The following is an 18,161-nucleotide window of genomic DNA, read 5'->3' as shown; positions in this document are numbered from 1 at the left end:
TCCATTCTTCACTGGTTTACCTATTATTTAATTCAATTCTGCACTGAAGTAACACATACTACTTGACATAAACAGGTTTTAGAATAAACATAATGAATTTAGAATAGACACCATTAACATGTAACCCCACTGGTAAGAACTCTGTAGGTATTCCAGAAAATAGTCTTCCAGCCCAAGCATCCAACACGCACTGATTATCAGTTTATTTTATAGAAGGCTTCGGAAATATCCTTCAACCTAGCAAGTCAGAAAGGTGTCTGATACAGACCAAGAACAAAATGGAATCCCCAGAGAGAACAAATATGGCAGTGTAACAGAAGCCAGAATAATAGGGACTTGTATGTTTTAATCTATTTATCCAAAAGTGCCATTGTGACAGCATTTTACAACCTATATATGATAGTATTAATAGTTTTCTATAAATTTAATATTTAATATTTTATATATTTTTGTACAAGGAATATATTTTTTCAGGGAATTCTCTTTTCCTCCACTACAGACACTGAACAAATCTGAGGAAAAATTAATTTGGTGCTAGGAAGTCACAGGCAACATTTACCACTTTAAAAATTAGCAGAAAAAAAAAAAAGATTGGTAGTACTATATATATCTACACAGAATTACTCACTGTGGGAAGTGTCCCATATTACCCATTTCCCCTATGGTCCTTTCATAGGCATTGCTGATACCTTTGGGAATTGCCTGGTAAAGTGAAGCACTCTTATCAGAAAATGAAGCTAAAATCATAAGTTAGATTTGACGTTATTCTGCTATTTTTGCATTTTTCTAGATCAAGACTAGATAAATAACAGATGGGTTCCCTTGTGTGACTTAATTCAAATACAATTTTTTGTTTGCTATAAGATTTTTTTTTCAGAATTCTACAAATGGCTCTAATGTGAAAGTGACAGTTTTAGCTAAGCTGCTTGTATCATGGTAACATATTTCTATTACCAAAACACAGGTTCTAGTATCAAAATTCCTTGAGACATAGAGCACTGAATTGGATGGATGGAAGAGATTTAAAAAAAATAAAGGGGCAGTTTAGGAAAGGACACGTGTTCTTTTGAAAATGAATGCTTAAAAGAAAAAAAATGAAGGATAGGGATAATCTTTCTTCAAATCTCAATTATTATGTACTTGTAACAGCATTACTGAAATTTTTCTTTGTGCAAGGCACTCTACTACAAGGTTTAAATTTATTGGTTCATTGAATCTTCACAGCTACCCATGAGGTAAATATTACTATATTTAACCTATTGTTTGTGTTTTACATAAGGAATTGAGCTCAGAATGTTAGGGGCAGAACATAAAGCCAGCCAATATGACTTAAAAGCCCATTTTTTAACCAATATATTATGTTCAAATGGCTTTCTAAGAATATCAACAATCTTTGAGACTTTAACTATTTTATAAAATGCTTTAAGCTTCTTTGAAGGCACTAAATAGAGGGAATTATTTTTAAAGAAAAAAACTCCCCAAGTACCTGGAAAATTATTGTGTTCTTTAAATAATACATAAGATAGAAACATATTCTAGGAATATACTCTACTGATCTTAAGCTATAAAATATGCACCACTCTGACAACTCAGGCTAAATTTCATAATTAATTCTGGATTCAGGCATTAAATACTACTTTCTCAAGTATTATTTAAAAAAATTTAATGTTTATTTATTCTTGAGACAGAGACAGAGCGTGAACAGGGGAGGGGCAGAGAGAGAGGGAGACACAGAATCTGAAACAGGCTCCAGGCTCTGAGCTGTCAGCACAGAGCCCAACGCGGGGCTCAAACCCACGAACTGTGAGATCATGACCTGAGCCGAAGTCGGACACTTAACCAACTGAGCCACCCAGGCGCCCCTCTTAAGTACTATTTAATACATTTTTAAAAATCATTCTTGCTAAATAGTTGGCATGAAGTATTTTAAATATTTTAGAGACTTTACACCAGCCCATTTTCCTTCAAATTATTTCTTCACACGAATACATGCAATTTGCATTAAATGCAATTAGTGTTCTGAGACAATGATCAACTACTTCACAAACCTATTGTTTAAATATTTGAAACTTCAGTAACATGCAAAATGACTATTAAGCAACCTTATTTTAACTTTTTTTTTTAAGTTTATTTATTTTGAGAGAGAGAGAGACAGAGCAAGCAGGGGAGGGGCAGAGAGAGAGGGAGAGAGAATCCCACTGGCAGTGTGGAGCCTGATGTGGGGCTCGAACCCATGAACAGACAGAACTGTGAGATCATGACCTAAGCTGACTGAACCACCCAGGCTCCCCGCAACCTTACTTATCTTAGAACCAACTTACTCAAATATTATGTTAAGTCACCTGAAGAGGCTACCCCAAGGACAACATCATTGTTTAATACATTTAAAAAACTTCCCATTAGGAATTATTATCAGAGGCTGTTAAGTATTCTTTCAGGTATGCTCAGTGATATGACTTCAAATAGGAATTTGTGATCTCCGGTGCTCAATTCATAAGTCTATATGATTCCTCTAAAGGAAAATTCTGAATAAAAACTAATACAAATTCTGGGGCGCCTGGGTGGCTCAGTCAGTTAGGCGTCCGGCTTCAGCTCAGGTCACGATCTCACGCTCAGAGCCTGGAGCCTGTTTCAGATTCTTTGTCTCCCTCTCTCTCTGCTCCTCCCCTGTACATGCTCTGTCTCTCTCTGTCTCAAAAATAAATAAATGTTAAAAAAAATGAAAAAAAAATACAAATTCTAATACTTGAATATTAAAAAAAATCATAAAGTAGGACAAATACTGTATGATCCCATTTATATGAGGTACCTAGAGTAGTCAAATTCATACAGACATAAAGTAGATGATCATTGCCAGAGGTAGAGAGGCAGGGAAAAATGGGAGTTAATGATTAACAGGTAGAGAGTTTTTAATTTAAGAAGATGAAAAGGTTTCTGGAGATAGACAGTGGTGATGGTTGCACAACGATGTGAATGTACTTAATGCCACAGAACTGTACACTTAAAAATGGTTAAAATGATAAATCTTATGTTATCACTTATTGGGGATATCTTACCACAATTAAAAAAAAAAAAAAAAGAAAACTAACCCAGATGGCCGGTGCTATTGTTGGTCAGTGGGCTATAGTTTGGATGGGCTACAGTTTGCTGACCCCTGACACAGTTTATTAATGTAACTCTGAGTAAGTTGTATTATTCTTACTGCTTCACCTTCCTCCCATTAGTGTCAGAAATGAAGCCATACTATCTATTTCATATGGTTCTTGTGGATATCAAGATAACAGATTTTAACCAAAACGAAGTTTATACTAGTAAGACTTCATATTTACAGCACTTTTTTTTTTGAACAAGCAAGATTTAATTCAACATCTATTACTTAAACAAGATTGAAAAGCAGGAGTCACAAGAGAATTAATGAGATTCACACACAGACTAAAGCTTTAATCACGCCTGCACTATGTTCCAGAATAGCCTCTAAACTATTATGCTAAATGTTTTTGTTGTTTTTTGAAATATTTTACAGCTTTATTGATATATATTTACATAAAATTCATCCTTTTAAAGTGCACAGTTGAGAGTTTTTAGTATATTCAGAGTTGTGCAACCATCACCATAATCTTTTGTTATATATGTATTTTTAATGCAAGGCAGTTAACATATAGTGTAATAATGGTTTCAGAGTAGAATTTAGTGATTCATCACTTACATATAACACCCAGTGCTCATTCCAAATGCCCTCCTTAATGTCCATCACACATTTAATACATCCCCCCCACTCTCCTCCTTCAGGCAGCCCTCAGTTTGTTCTCTGTATTTAAAAGTCTCTTATGGTTTGACTCCCTGTTTTTATCTTATTTTTCCTTATGTTCATCCATTTTGTTTCTCAAATTCCACGAGTGAAATCATATAACTTTCTCTGACTTATTACGCTTCATATAATACATTCTAGTCCCATCCACGTTGTAGCACATGGCCAGATTTCATTCTGATCACTGAGTAATATTCCACTGTGTGTATATACACCACATCTTCTTTACCCATTCATCAGTCAATGGACATTTGGGCTCTTTACATACTTTGGCTATTGTTGATAGTGCTGCTATAAACACTGGGGTGCATGTGTCCCTTCGAATCAGCATTTTTGTAACCTTTGGTATCCTAAATACCTAGTAGTGCAATTGTTGGGTAATAGGGTAGCTCTAGTTTTAATTTTTTAAGTTTATCCATTTATTTTTGAGAGAGAGAGTGAGCAAAAGTGGGCAGAGAGAGGGAGACAGAATCCAAAGCAGGCTATAGGCTCTGAGCTGTCAGTGCAGAGCCCAACGTGGGGCTTGAACCCACGAACTGCAAGACCGTGACCTGAAGTCTGACGCTCAACCAAATAGCCACCCAGGTGCCTCTATTTTCAACCTTTTGAGGAACCTCCATACTGTTTTCCAGAGTGGCTGCACCAGTTTGCATTCCCACCAACAGTGCAAAAGGGTTCCCCTTTCTCCGCACCCTTGCCAAAGTTTGTTTCCTGAGTTGTTAATTTTAGCCATTCTGATAGGTGTGAGGTAGTATCTCATCGTGGTTTTGATTTGTATTTCCCTGATGATGAGTGATGCTGAGCATCTTTTCATGTGTCTGTTAGTCATCTGGATGTCTTCTTTGGAAAAGTATCTGTAAATCTCTTCCACCCATTTCTTCACTGGATTATTTATTTTTTGGGTGTTGAGTTTGAGAAGTTCTTTATAGATTTTGGATACTAACTCATTATCCGATACGTCATTTGAAAATACCTTTTCCCATTCTGTTGGTTGCCTTTTCGTTTGATTGTTTGTTTCCTTCTCTGTGCAGAAGATTTTAGTATCCCAATGAGGTCTCAAAAGTTCTTTCTTGCTTTTGTTTCCCTCGCCTCTGGAGACATGCCTAGTAAGAAGTTGCTACTGCCAAGGTCAAAGAGGTTGTTGCTGGTTTTGTCCTGTACGATTTTAATGGTTTCCTGTCTTACATTTAGGTCTTTGATCCATTTTAAATTTATATTTGTGTATGGTGTAAGAAAGTGGACCAGGTTCATTCTTCTGCATCTTACTGTCCAGTTTTCCCAACACCATTTGCTGAAGAAAGTCTTTTTTCCACTGGGTATTCTTTCCTGCTTTGTTGAAGATTACTTGGCCATACATTTACGGGTCCTTTTCTGGGGTCTCTATTCTGTTCCATTGATCTGAGCGTCTTGTTTTTGTGCAGTACCATACTGTCTTGATGATTACAGCTTCGTAATAGTTTGAAGTTTGGAATTGTGATGCCTCCAGCTTTTTCTTTTTCAACATTACCTTTGCTATTTGGGATCTTTTCTGGTTCCACACAAATTTTAGAATTGTTTGTTCTAGCTCTGTAAAGAATGCTGATGTTATTTTGATGGGGATTGCACTGAATATGTAGATTACTCTGGATAGTATAGACATTTTAATATTTATTCTTCCAATCCATAAACATGGAATGTTTTTCCATTTCTTTGTGCTTTCAATTTCTTTCATAAGCTTTCTATAGTTTTCAGTAAACAAATCTTTTACCTCTTTGGTAAGGTTTATTCCTAGCTATCTTATGGTTTTTGGTGCAACTGTAAATGTGAAGACAAAGGTTAATACTAACTCTGAGGGGAAAAATACATACTGCAGGAAATTAAAAAAACAATGTATGTACTTGAGAATTATTAATCCATGAGGTGTTAGTGTGAAATACACCCCTTCCATCAGATTTAGGAAATTTTCAATGAAGAAAAAGAGGCCAGAGAGTCTGTAACTTGAATTAATAAAAGGTTGTCAAAAAGAAAAAAAAAAAAATCACAAATATGCTTGGAGCCAAGTATGAGAAACAAAATGAGTGACCAACATGGTTAATAATAGTTTTTTGGTTAAATTTAAAATGACTATGGTAATTTTTTTAAGTTTATTTATTTTGAAACAGACAGAGTACAAGTGGGGGAGGGGCAGAGAGGGGGAGAGAGAGAGAGAGAGAGAGAGAGAGAGAGAATATCTCAAACAGGCTCCATGCTGCCAGTGCAGAGCCTGATGCAGGGATCAAACTCACAAAACTGCAAGATCATGACCTGAGCCAAAACCAGAGTTGGATACTTAACTGAGCCACCCAGAAGAGCCTAAAATGACTATTAAATGCACTTAAACAATTGGAAAATATTGAAAATGTATGAGTTAAGCTTTTAAGAATATAAAAAAAGTAATTCTAAGAAAAGCATTAGTAAGAAAATTAGCACAGAAATAACTGAATTAAAAAGATAATCCTCTAACAAGACTGATCAAGGTAGAATAAAGAGAACATACATTACAAACAAATAAATGGTAACAATTCACAAAACATACATGAATAACTTTATACCAGTGTATTTAAAAAGTTAGATAAAATAATATTCAAAAAAAGTATATAAATTAACAAAATGCCCTAAGAAGAAATAAAGCTATGGGGCACCTGGGTAGATCAGTCAGTTAAGTGTCTGACTTCGGCTCAGGTGGTGATCTTGCAGTTCATGAGTTTGAGCCCTACACTGGGCTCTGGGATGACAGCTCAGAGTCTGGAGCCTGTTTCAGATTCTGTGTCTCCCTCTCTCTCTGCCCCTCCCCTGCTTGCACTCTGTTTCTCTCTCTCTCTCTCAAAAATAAAAAAACATTAAAAATAATTTTATTTAAAAAGGAGAAATATAACTATTTGAGAAACTGAAATAGTAATTTAAAAACCTAGTGTCTTCCACAACTTCTCTCTTCTTACTTTAAAGATATTAGGACAGTTTTTAACAGGAGGCTATACCAACTCTTTCAAAGAGCAGATAGTCCCTATTTGCTGTAAAAATTATTTCAGAGAATTAAAGAAAAAAAAACACCTCTCTTTATGAAGCTGTTATAACCTTGACACTCAGAACTGGACAATACAAGAAAAGTAAAAATTATCATAAACTATTTTACTTATGAGTATAGATGCAAAAATCTTAAAATGTAAGAACCAGAAAGCAAGCAAGAGACAAATCTGTCCTTTGCAGACAACAATTCTACAAAGAATATTTAAAAGAATCTACATGATTAGAATTCAAAAAAAAGAGTTCAGCAGAGATGGATGCTTGAGCATCCATTATATTACTTACTATATGTCTATATATTTAAAACATTTTACAATATAAACTTCCTTAAAAGGAAACACATTTTAAAAAATAAACTAGAGCTATAGCATTACTATAAATACATCTCAAAAACTAAATGTTAAAAGTTAAAAAACCAAGTTACAGAAATATGTGTAGTATAGTACATTGTATTACATATTATGTAAAACAAAGTTTTACTATAGCTCATACATATTGGCAGTTGTATAGACTTTCACGAAATGGCATACTCAAGTTCAGGATGACAGTTACCTCTGGGTAGGGAATAAGAGGTGAAGAGGCCTGGGGAAGGGTACATAGGGAGCTTCAGACAAATCTGTAAAGATTTCTTTCAAAAGTCTGAAGCAAGGGGCACCTGGCTGGCTCAGTCAGTAGAGTGTGTGACTCTTGATCTCAGGGTCGTGATTCAAGCCCCGCGTTGGGTGTTGAGCTTACTTAAAAATTTTAAATAAACAAAGCATGAAGCAAATACATCATTTGGTAAAGCTTGGTACTGGATGGTTTTAAGAAGCCCATATTCATATATGTATATATACACACAAATGTGTGTAAATAACAGTAGGAACAATAATAGGTGAAGAAAATGAGAGCTAACATCCACGCACTTATTATGTAGCAGGCACTCTTCTAAGTGTGTGTGCCTCTCTACTCCTAAGAACAACCTCAGGGGATAGATCCTACTTATATTTCTACCTAATATTATCTATCTATTACTATTTTACTACTATTACAGTCTATTATTCATTTTACAGATGAGGAAATAAAGCAGAGAGAGGTGAAGTTGGCCTAAGGTTATAAAGCTAGTAAATAATGAAAGTAAGATACGAAGCTGGGATTCATGTTCTAGGGTTTACAGCTTAATAACTATGTTATTGTTGTTAAGTCATTCTCTATTCTTTTCAGTATTCATTTCCAATGTTATTTCTATATGCTGGAAATGAAAAACACTTTTTAACCCATGACCATAAAAAGATGCATACACACACATATATTTCTGTGTAGCTCAAACTGATTATAAAGATGCTGAGGGGTGCATGGGTGGCTCAGTCTTTAAGTGTCTGACTCGATTCTGGCTCAGGTCGTGATCTCGTCGTTTGTGACTTTGAGCTCCACACTGGGCTCAGCACTGACAAGCATGGCTAGCCTGCTTGGGATTCTCTCTCTCCCTTTCTCTCTGCCCCTCCCCCCGCTCATGCTGGCTCTCTCTCAAAATAAATAAATAAACATTAAAAAAAGATGTTGACAGGGGTGCCTGCCTGGGTGGCTCAGTTGGTTAAGTGTCTGACTTCAGTTCAGGTCATGATCTCATGGTTCATGGGTTTGAGCCCCACGTCAGGCTCTGTACTGACAGCTCAGAACCTGAAGCCCGCTTCAGATTGCCTCCCGTCACTCTGCCCCTCCCCCGCTTGCGCGCGCGCTCTCTCTCTCTCTCTCTCTCTCTCTCTCTCAAAAATAAATAAACGTTAAAAAAAAAAAAAAAAGATGCTCATAGGGGTGCCTGTATGGCTCAGCTGGTTAAGTATCCAACTTTGACTCAGGTCATGAACTCACCGTTTGTGAGTTTAAGCCCCAAGTCGGGCTTTGTGACAGCTCTGAGTCTGGAGCCTGCTTTGGATTCTGTATTTCCATCTCTTTCTCTGCCCCACCGCTGCTTGCATTCTGTCTCTCAAAAATGAATAAATGTTAAAAAAATATATATATTAGAAAATAAAAAAAATTTAAAAAGATACTGAAAGAATTCTAGGAATGTCTTGAAAACAGTGACATCCCAACTACTCTAATTTATCAATTTACATGTTTCAGGTTTGGTATTTTTTAGATCATCATTTCATAGTCAAATATTATTCTTTAACAGTCCTAAGATAACATATATTTAGAATCCTAAATAAGTTATATAGAGAAGCATATATGATGTAATTCTACCATCTCTCTCTCATTAAAGGCAAAATTCCATTACTTGGCTTCAGGTCTGAAAACTAATATTAAGAGTTTTCAATAAGTCATTCTGCCAAGAAATTCAATTTCAATTATTATTATTTTTTTTTTTGGTCTCTCAGTAGTTGTTTTTTTTTAAAAGCCCAGAGCTAATATTTATACAATAATAAAAATATTTTGTGTAGGACTGTTTATACCGCAAAATAAAAGAAGGGGAATTGGCATTCTCAGTCACTAAATATTTATAAGCATTAAGTGCTAATCACACTTTGTCCCCAGTACCACTGTTACCAGTTCTTGAAAATGTCTTTTCTCCATCTATAGCCACATTCTCAATGTTATCATCTACTAACCTACAGAATATGAATTCAGAAATTATGCAAATAAAGGGGCACCTGGGTGGCTCAGTCTGTTAAGCTTCCAACTTCAGCTCAGGCCATGATCCCATGGTTCGTGAGTTTGAACCCCGCATTGGGCTCTGTGCTGACAGCTCAGAGCCTGGAGCTGCTTCAGATTCTGTGTCTCCCTCTTTCTCTGCCCCTCCCTGCTCACACTCTGTCTCTATCAAAAATAAACACTAAAATAAAAATAAATATAAAAATATGAAAAAAGTTCTTGCTTTCAAAGAGTTCACTGTCTAGCAGGGGAAAGAGACAAGTAAACAAAAATTATCTACAATACCTAAGTACTTTAATAAAGGTAATTAAAACATAAAGATCAGGGGAGATGAAAGGGTGGCTGATGTACTTTTAACAGCAAACCTGAAACACGATGAAGGAGACAGCAATGGAGACTGCTGTTTCAAGAAAACTTGTCTTGAAGGGAGGATGATAGCTAGGGGCACAGGTTCTAGAGAAGGTTTTAAGATAGAGACGTAACTTAGCATCAACTATTCTGGACTACTTTCCTTGCTTCATTCCTCCCTTAGCAATGAAATCTCAGTTTAAAATATAAGAAGCAAGTCATCGAACATTTCTAAGCCTCGAATGAGACAGATGTTTAAGAACTCTAAATTATAAAGGAAACGAATAAATTATCTCAAATTCTTTCTAGACCTAAAATTCTATGATTTCATGACTATGATTATCTGATCTGTTTAAACTCAAAGGTAAATCATAAAATATTCACCATGCAAAAAAGAAAAACTAAGACCAATTAAGGGATGAACTAGTTCATACAAGTGCATTCTATTATTTTTTCAAAACTGTTAAAACAATTCCTCTTCCGACCATCAGTAAAATTTTCACAAAAGACAGTGCCTTTTTATCAGTTGGTAAAGTGCTTCTTGCTCTCAAACCTGTAGACTTCTAAACAATCAACAAGCAAACTATTTTGTGAGAACAGAAGTAAACTGCTTAAAAGCCCATAGCTTAGACTCGTAAAAGTCATCTTTTAAAAAGAAGATGTTTATGGAAACACGTGCATTACATTCTTTCTACAATGTATTTGTTCATTATCTTCACTTTAAAATTTTAATGTACAGGTTGAAATTCATAAACAGTTTTGTTTAAAATAAAAAAACTAGCTAAGATTAGATCTTCATAGTAATATGCCTTCTTTCCACTATTACACATTCTGAAATTTAGAACAAGGTTTCCCTTACCTGATATGGACATGGAATGTGATATTCTCTGCAGCGTTCTTGTATCCATGTTGTTTCCCAGATGCCACGGTAAGCTTGCTCATAAAAGTAGCATCCAATTACAACCAAGAGTGGTACGAGATAGAGAATGCTGAAAACACCAATCCGGATCATAAACTTCACCAATTTATCTTGGTTCTCCTTTTCTAATGGAATTTCAATTCGAACTCTGTTTAAGGATATAATGCCAGCTAAGAGGAGAGAAACTCCAACTACCACATACAGGCAGAGGGGAGCAAGAACAAAATATCTCAATGCATCAACATCGTAGAGGCCAACAAAACACACGCCACTGATATTGTCACCTTCAATTTTATTCATCGCTAAAAGGATGATAGTTAGAGTTCCGGGGATGCCCCATGCACTGGCATGAAATAGCAATGCTTTCTTCTCAATAGCTTCACTACCCCACTTTGGCACAGCTGCCAAGAACCATGTGATGGTAAGAATTACCCACCAAACACTGCCAGCCATAGTAAAAAAATACAGTACCATAAAAAGCATGGTACAGGCTTTATTATGAGATCCTTGTGTCACTGTGGAAGCCTTATACTGTGAAGGGCTAGATGCATTGCAGGCTACTCGGTCCTCAAGCAAAAACCCAATGAAGAAAATTAATGATACCATCATGTAGCAGACTGCATAAAATATAATAGGTCTTTCAGGATAACGGAATCTTGTGACATCAATCAAAAAAGTTAAAAAAGTAAACAACGTGGCAGAGAGGCAAATGATTGAAATCAATCCTATGAAGTATCGAGCAAACGAAAGTTCTTCTCTCCTAAAGTACATATTTGGACAAGGAGGTGAACAATCACGCACGTGTAAAAAAGAATAACCAAGATCAGGATCAATTTTCAATTCTCGAGGACACCAAAAACCATAGTCCCTCTGCACTGCCACTGGAGCTCCTTCAGTAGGATCACCAGCTAAATTCAGATCCACAAGTCGAGGGTATGGCTCATCACAATCTGGGAACCTAAAAAACAAAACAAAACAAGATGAGAACCATTTTCACTTACTGGGAAATCTATGGATACCAAACAATTTGGATTTCCAAATTTAGTACTCATGACCTTATTCATTCTTATATCCTTAGAGTACAATCACATTAAGTAGGAATAAAGTAAATGTTGATATCTTGTTTATGGGTCATACAACTAGATTTTCCATTGTTGATCAAAAAAGGATATGGTTTGGGGTGCCTAGGTGGCTCAATCAGTTGAGCGTCCGACTTCGGCTCAGGTTATGATCTCATGGTTCATGGGTTTGAGCCCCACGTCAGGCTCCGTGTTGACAGCTCGGAGCTTGAAGCCTGCTTTGGATTCTGTGTCTCCTTCTCTCTCTGCCTCTCCCCCAGCCCCCACTCACACTCTGTTTCTCTCTCTCAAAAAACTAAGTAAAAACTTAAAAAAAATTTTTTTTAAACTATATGGTTTTATACTTAATTTTGTTTTGACTTCAAAAACAGTACTTTTTTTTTTTTAATTTTTTTTTTGTTTTCAACGTTTATTTATTTTTGGGACAGAGAGAGACAGAGCATGAACAGGGGAGGGGCAGAGAGAGAGGGAGACACAGAATCGGAAACAGGCTCCAGGCTCTGAGCCATCAGCCCAGAGCCCGACGCGGGGCTCGAACTCACGGACCGCAAGATCGTGACCTGGCTGAAGTCGGACGCTTAACCGACTGCGCCACCCAGGCGCCCCAAAAACAGTACTTTTTTAAAGTTTATTATCTTTTTAGTAACCGCTATACCCAACATGGGGCTCAGACTCATGACTCCTGAGATCAAGAGTCCCATGCTCTTCTGACTGAGCCAGCCAGGTTCCCCAAACAGTAATCTTTATTACAATAGTCTAACATAGCCATCAGTAAGTAACACTGCATAAAGAAACTATTTCTGACATTATCTATTTATTATCTCCCACTACTACCGTAACCACTAGAATTTTAGTTCTGTAAGAACCAAGACTATATTTTGTTCACTACTCATCTTCAGCATCTAGACTAGTACCTAGCACAGGGGACACATCCAATTAACATTTGTTGAGTTAATGACTGTTGAAGAAATATATACATATAGACCTAACCCAAGTAATTAGAAATATGACTAGGAGCAGTGTGGAAGACAGACTTGGGCAAAAATGGGAGCAGAGAGATACTAGCTGAGCCAGAATGAAAACCAGATAAGGTAGGGGCACCTGGCTGGCTCAGTCGGTAGAACATGCAACTCTTGATCTTGGGGTTAAAAGTTCAAGACCCACACTGGGTGTAGAGATTACTTAAAAATAACATAAAACAAAGACAGATAAGGCAGTGGGAATGAGACAGACATGAAACTGGTTAGATAAAAGCAACAGTTTGTAACTGATTGGATGCAGAAGCTAAAGTCAATGAAGGAGAAACAGAAGATAACTTATAGAGAATTAAAAAACGAGCAAAGGAATAAATCAATTTTAGGTCTGTTGCAACTGAGGAATTTAAGACAAATGCAGGTTAGAATTTCCAAAATGGATGCTAGATACGCAGATTTGGAACTCAGCAGAAGAGTCAAGTCTAAGATTTAGGTGTAGGAGTCATTAGCAGATGAGTAAGAGTTAAAATGAGTGAGATGAGATCATCCAGGGAAAGCACATAGAATAAAAATGAATAGGTACAGAACTCTGTGAAGCACCAATATTTAAGGTGTTTAAGGTGTAGAAAGAGGAACAGGATCCAAAAAAAAAAAAAAAAAAAAAAAAAAAATTGAGAATAACTGGTCTGAGAAGTAGCCGACCACAATAGTTCATACATGAAGGCCTACATGATTTTCATGAAAAGAGGGCAAGCTGAGGTTGAGGGGAATATAGAATAAAGGCAAAATATGGGTTTGAAGCAAGAGATATAGATTTGGCAGAGATGCTGAGAGCAATAAACAAATTATTCTGTTGATCAAACTGGAAATTTACCAAAGACAAACAGCAAATAGAACGGCTATGGTTGGCATCATTAAATATATGGCATAATTAATCTGTTAGAAATTGATTCAATGGATCCAGCTGGGGATCTGAACAAGTTTAGTAGAAGGAATGAATTGAAATTGCTAGCAAGAATGTTATTACAAGTGATGGGGCACAAAGCTTAAGCTAAGTAAGGAAATAAATTAGATTAGGAAGAGGGATATGAGGAAGGGGAAATAAAAATCCAAAGTCTGGGAGTGTCAATTAAGTTCAAGAACAGCAGGAACAAGGATTTGAGCAATGCAGAAGAATGAAAGGTTGTTAGGGGCGCTGGGTAGCTCAGTCGGTTGAGCATCCAACTTCAGCTCAGGTCATGATCTCGTGGTTGAGGAATTTGAGCCCCGCATCTGGCTCTGTGCTGACAGCTCAGAGCCTGGAGCCTGCTTCGGATTCTGTGTCTCCCTCTCTTTCTGTCCCTCCCTCGCTCATGCTCTGCCTCTGTCTCAAAAATAAACAAACAGTAAAAAAATTAAAAAAAAAAAAAAAAAAAAAAAAAAAGAATGAAAGTTGTTATGAAAGACCACTGTGCCAGACTTTAAGGTTTCAGAATTAGTCATAGTCAATCCCAGACAACAGTGAGGACATAAAATAGATTTAATCCCAACAAAACAAAGAAATAAAGATAATAATGAGATGTCTATACTTGTATACAAACTGTTAATATAAAAGACTACTAAACAGTGGGAGTTAATTACAAGAAACAAAATAGGGTTCTTGCCCAAGCAATTCATAGCTGTTATAAACACCAAGAAATTAACAGACTTCTAAAAGAGGAACTATAAACACTACCACATTCTTGGGGAGAAGGTGGATGAATGGTTACATGGGGCTAGATAAAAAAAACAGGTTAAACATGTGGGAAACAGATAACAAATACAAGAAAGCAAAATGTCCGTGAACTGACTAGGAGAAACTAATATATGTTTTATTTCGTAAGTTTTTCAAATGCCAAATGAGAGTAACAAGTCCTGCTATTAACCTACCTCCAAGGGCCATTGTTAGATGGTAAACAAAATTAATTTTAAACATGAAGGAAAAAAGAATGTTCACTGCAGCATTATTGATAACAGCAAACACCCAGAAATAACTTAAGTGACCATCAACAGGAAATGGCCAAATTACCCTAGAATATTAATACCATTATGTAGCAATTAAAAGGAATTAACCAAACCTACAGATACAACTATATACACATATAAAAAAAATTAATGTTGTTTACAGATATGTATATATGTAGCAAGAGTATAAAAACAAATATAGGAATGATTAACAACACAATCATTAATACCTCATCTCTGAGGAGGAAAGAAGGGAATGAAATCAAGATAGGTACCAAGAAAGGAACTTTCAATTTTATCTGTATTGTTTTATTTGAGGGGGGAAAAAAAAAAGTGACTGAGGCAAGTATCACAAAATGTTAAGACTGGATAAAGTTAGACAACAATAGGTACATACCCATTTATCTTACTATTCTTTATCCTCGAAATACTTCACAATACAGAAAGGTACATTATCATATAAGAAATACAGTATTACTGTACACGTTATTACTCTCATATAAATCTGTAAGACTGTCTAGTAAACATCTTCGAATCTTTAGAAAATGTTTACAATCTATATTTGGAAGTGATCTGAAAAGTATCTGACATTTTCTGATTCTGGTTTGCTAATACATGACAGAAAAGCAGAGTTGACAGAACTTCTTTAGTCATTAACACATTTAAATCATATGGATACTTAACTTCCATTAAATCATCATTGAAGACATTTAATGGTGAGGTAATGAATGATTATTTTCTTCTCTATATTTTCTAACTGCATTACTCATACTTGTATAACCAGAAATTTTTTGAGGAAAAAAATTGTCGTTTTTCTTCATTCTTTTAAAAATTTCTTCACAGAAACGTTTTTTCTTTTCTACCTTTTTCATTTAGTGATTCCAAGTCCCTAAGGAAATGAACAGTTCAGAGGTCATGAAACCTCTGTTCAAAATTAAAACTAATATATGCTACATTTCAAAAGTTTTAAAAAACTGATGAACTAGAAGACAGGTAATTTTAACATACTGCAGCATACCATAAGTAATGATCTATGAAAATCTGATTTTCGCACCTACTGCATTCCATATCTTCAGGCCAAGGAACACCAAACATCTCCATGAGCTCCGAACACTCACTGTAAGCCCGTTGACACAGCCTACGACAGGGAAGTGTGACACGTCCATATTCCATACAAATAGGAGCATAGAGTGCACAAAGAAATGGCCGAAAATCCCGAGAACAATCCAGATTCACCATTGGGTGGAATGGCTAGGAAAAAGTTAAAATTGAATAATTAGAGGAGGAGTTGTATACAAGTTAAAGTTTACTATATAAAATATTACAAGATTCTTTTTTTTTTTCCATTTTAAAAATGTCTGGAGGTTATTAAAATTTTCTGAAAAAAAGATTTTGTTTTTCTAAACAAAATCCTCTTAGCTATATCCCTGAAGAGTCTGAATTGGTTAAGACTGAGTTATATCTCAGAATCTAAATTTTAATTCTTAAAGGTGATATTAATGAAGAGGCAGGGCTCAGAATCACATTATGATCAATTTTACATATGAAAATAAAAATTCATGAAAGATATGCCAAATGCTCAAAAAAGTGATTACTGCTTGGCGACAGGATTTTAAGAAATTTTGATTTTCTTCTTTTCATGTATTTCAATTTCTACATTTTCTTCAACTAACAAGTATCAACAGAGAGCAGACAAAAGTTAAAAGAGGAAAGGGAGAGGGGGTGGAGGAAGAGAAGTAGTTATACATAGCAGTAGTTATTTTGAGCGTAAGGGAGAGGGAAGAATCTCTCACATTTGTCCATATTTTCTTGTTCCTGTTACATTAAAAATTTTATAGAGAGTTCTTTGAACTCTGGTATCGCATAATGTAAGCAGAAATAACACTGTAAGCTGATATTAAGGAAATAAAAGGAAAAAATAGCGGCGCAAACATAAAACCATGTTAAAATAATTATAACCACAAGAATAGATCAAATATCCCAATAAATGTGCACCTGGGTTTTTGACTATCAAATACATTTCCCACTTATTTATACAATAATTTCAGAGTCATTGCTGATTTTAATCTGGTAACACATATTTTCACCACTAAGCCTTTCTACTGAGTACGAATCAATTTCTACATTGATATATAATATTTTCCAAAGGTCCGCCATACACAATGCAGTCAGAAAACCAAGAGTCACATAAGAAAACTGATGTCAAAGAAGTTAACTGTATAATGGATGTGGTAACCAACAAATAACAATAAACTATATATGGCCATCACTTCCATGAATGAAGGAATAGTTTATGTTATACCGATGTTTCCATCAAGAACAATTTTAAAATACAGAAAAAAAATTTAAAAACACCTATTTAAAGCTACTGAAGAACTGCTGAAGTAAAAGAACTAAAAGAACCAAGAATACAGAGAGCAGGGAAACATGGAGAGGTGGCCTGATAAATGCAGCCACTTTTCCAAGGAGGTATTTGTTGAAATTGGGCATAAGGCAAGAGGCCGTGAATCAGGCTTTGACTGGGCTGGTGCTAGAAAACGGAGAAACCAGCAGAACTGTGGTGGTCTTACAAGGCTACAAACAAAATTCAAAACAAAAGGAATAACACACAGGTGAGAAGGGCAAGTGCCAAGGATAGAGTCTGACACAGAGCCAATTTTCCCTTGAAGAAATTTGAAAATTCTGAAGCATAAGGAAGGACACTAAGAAGCTAAGCAGAAAACCTCTGAAAAGCAGAGTGGAGATTTTGGCAGTTTTACATGCTGGATTAGAGTTCAAGTTCTGCCAGGGGAACTGAACATACCAGACTCAGCCTCTGAATGGCTATACTCGAGTTGCAGGAGCAAATTAGAGGGAGGCAGAGACCTGCCAAAACTGTAACCCAGCCTCAACTCAGCTCACTTCCTGTTGGAAGTAAGGTGATCTCCCATTTATCTGCGTATCAGAAGAAAGGGTGAACCTCCTCTGGAGCTATATGACATCATCTGGAACCTCACCAATATTTTATAATATCTAACACTCAATAAAAAATTACTAGGCATTTCTAAAAACAGGACCACATTGGGCACTTGGGTGGCTCAGTCGGTTTAACAGCCAACTTAGGCTCAGGTCATGATCTTATGGTTAGTGAGTTTGAGCCCTGCATCAGGCTCTGTGCTGACAGCTAGGAGCCTGGAGCCTGCTTCAGATTCTGTCTCCCTCTCTCTCTGCCCCTTCCCAGCTCATGCGCTCTTTCTCTCTCAAAAATAAACATTAAAAAACAAAACAAAACAAAAACAGGACCATACGATTAAAACCCAGAAAAAAAATTACATTGATTTGGTGACCCAGCTATTGATCTTAATACACAAGACTGTATATAATTACATCAAATATAT

The 18,161-nt window shown here is 36.0% G+C and overlaps 1 protein-coding gene across 3 annotated transcripts in view; it reads right to left on the bottom strand.

Annotated features, from left to right (window-relative positions):
- Positions 1 to 18,161, bottom strand: part of FZD3 (frizzled class receptor 3) — a 99,017-nt gene that overhangs the window by 43,113 nt on the left and 37,743 nt on the right. For all 3 annotated transcript variants that reach the window (XM_045461607.1, XM_045461623.1, XM_045461615.1), the window contains 2 exons: positions 15,839 to 16,035; positions 10,689 to 11,706 (listed from right to left, as the gene is read on the bottom strand). In XM_045461607.1, the coding sequence (XP_045317563.1) occupies positions 10,689 to 11,706; positions 15,839 to 16,035 (1,215 nt within the window). The remainder of the gene's footprint in view (positions 1 to 10,688; positions 11,707 to 15,838; positions 16,036 to 18,161) is intronic.

This window comes from Leopardus geoffroyi, chromosome B1, assembly GCF_018350155.1.
Source record: "Leopardus geoffroyi isolate Oge1 chromosome B1, O.geoffroyi_Oge1_pat1.0, whole genome shotgun sequence".
In the NCBI taxonomy this organism is placed as follows: domain Eukaryota; kingdom Metazoa; phylum Chordata; class Mammalia; order Carnivora; family Felidae; genus Leopardus; species Leopardus geoffroyi.
The sequence above is the reverse complement of the archived record's forward strand: the minus strand, read 5'-3'. Positions and strand labels throughout refer to the sequence as shown.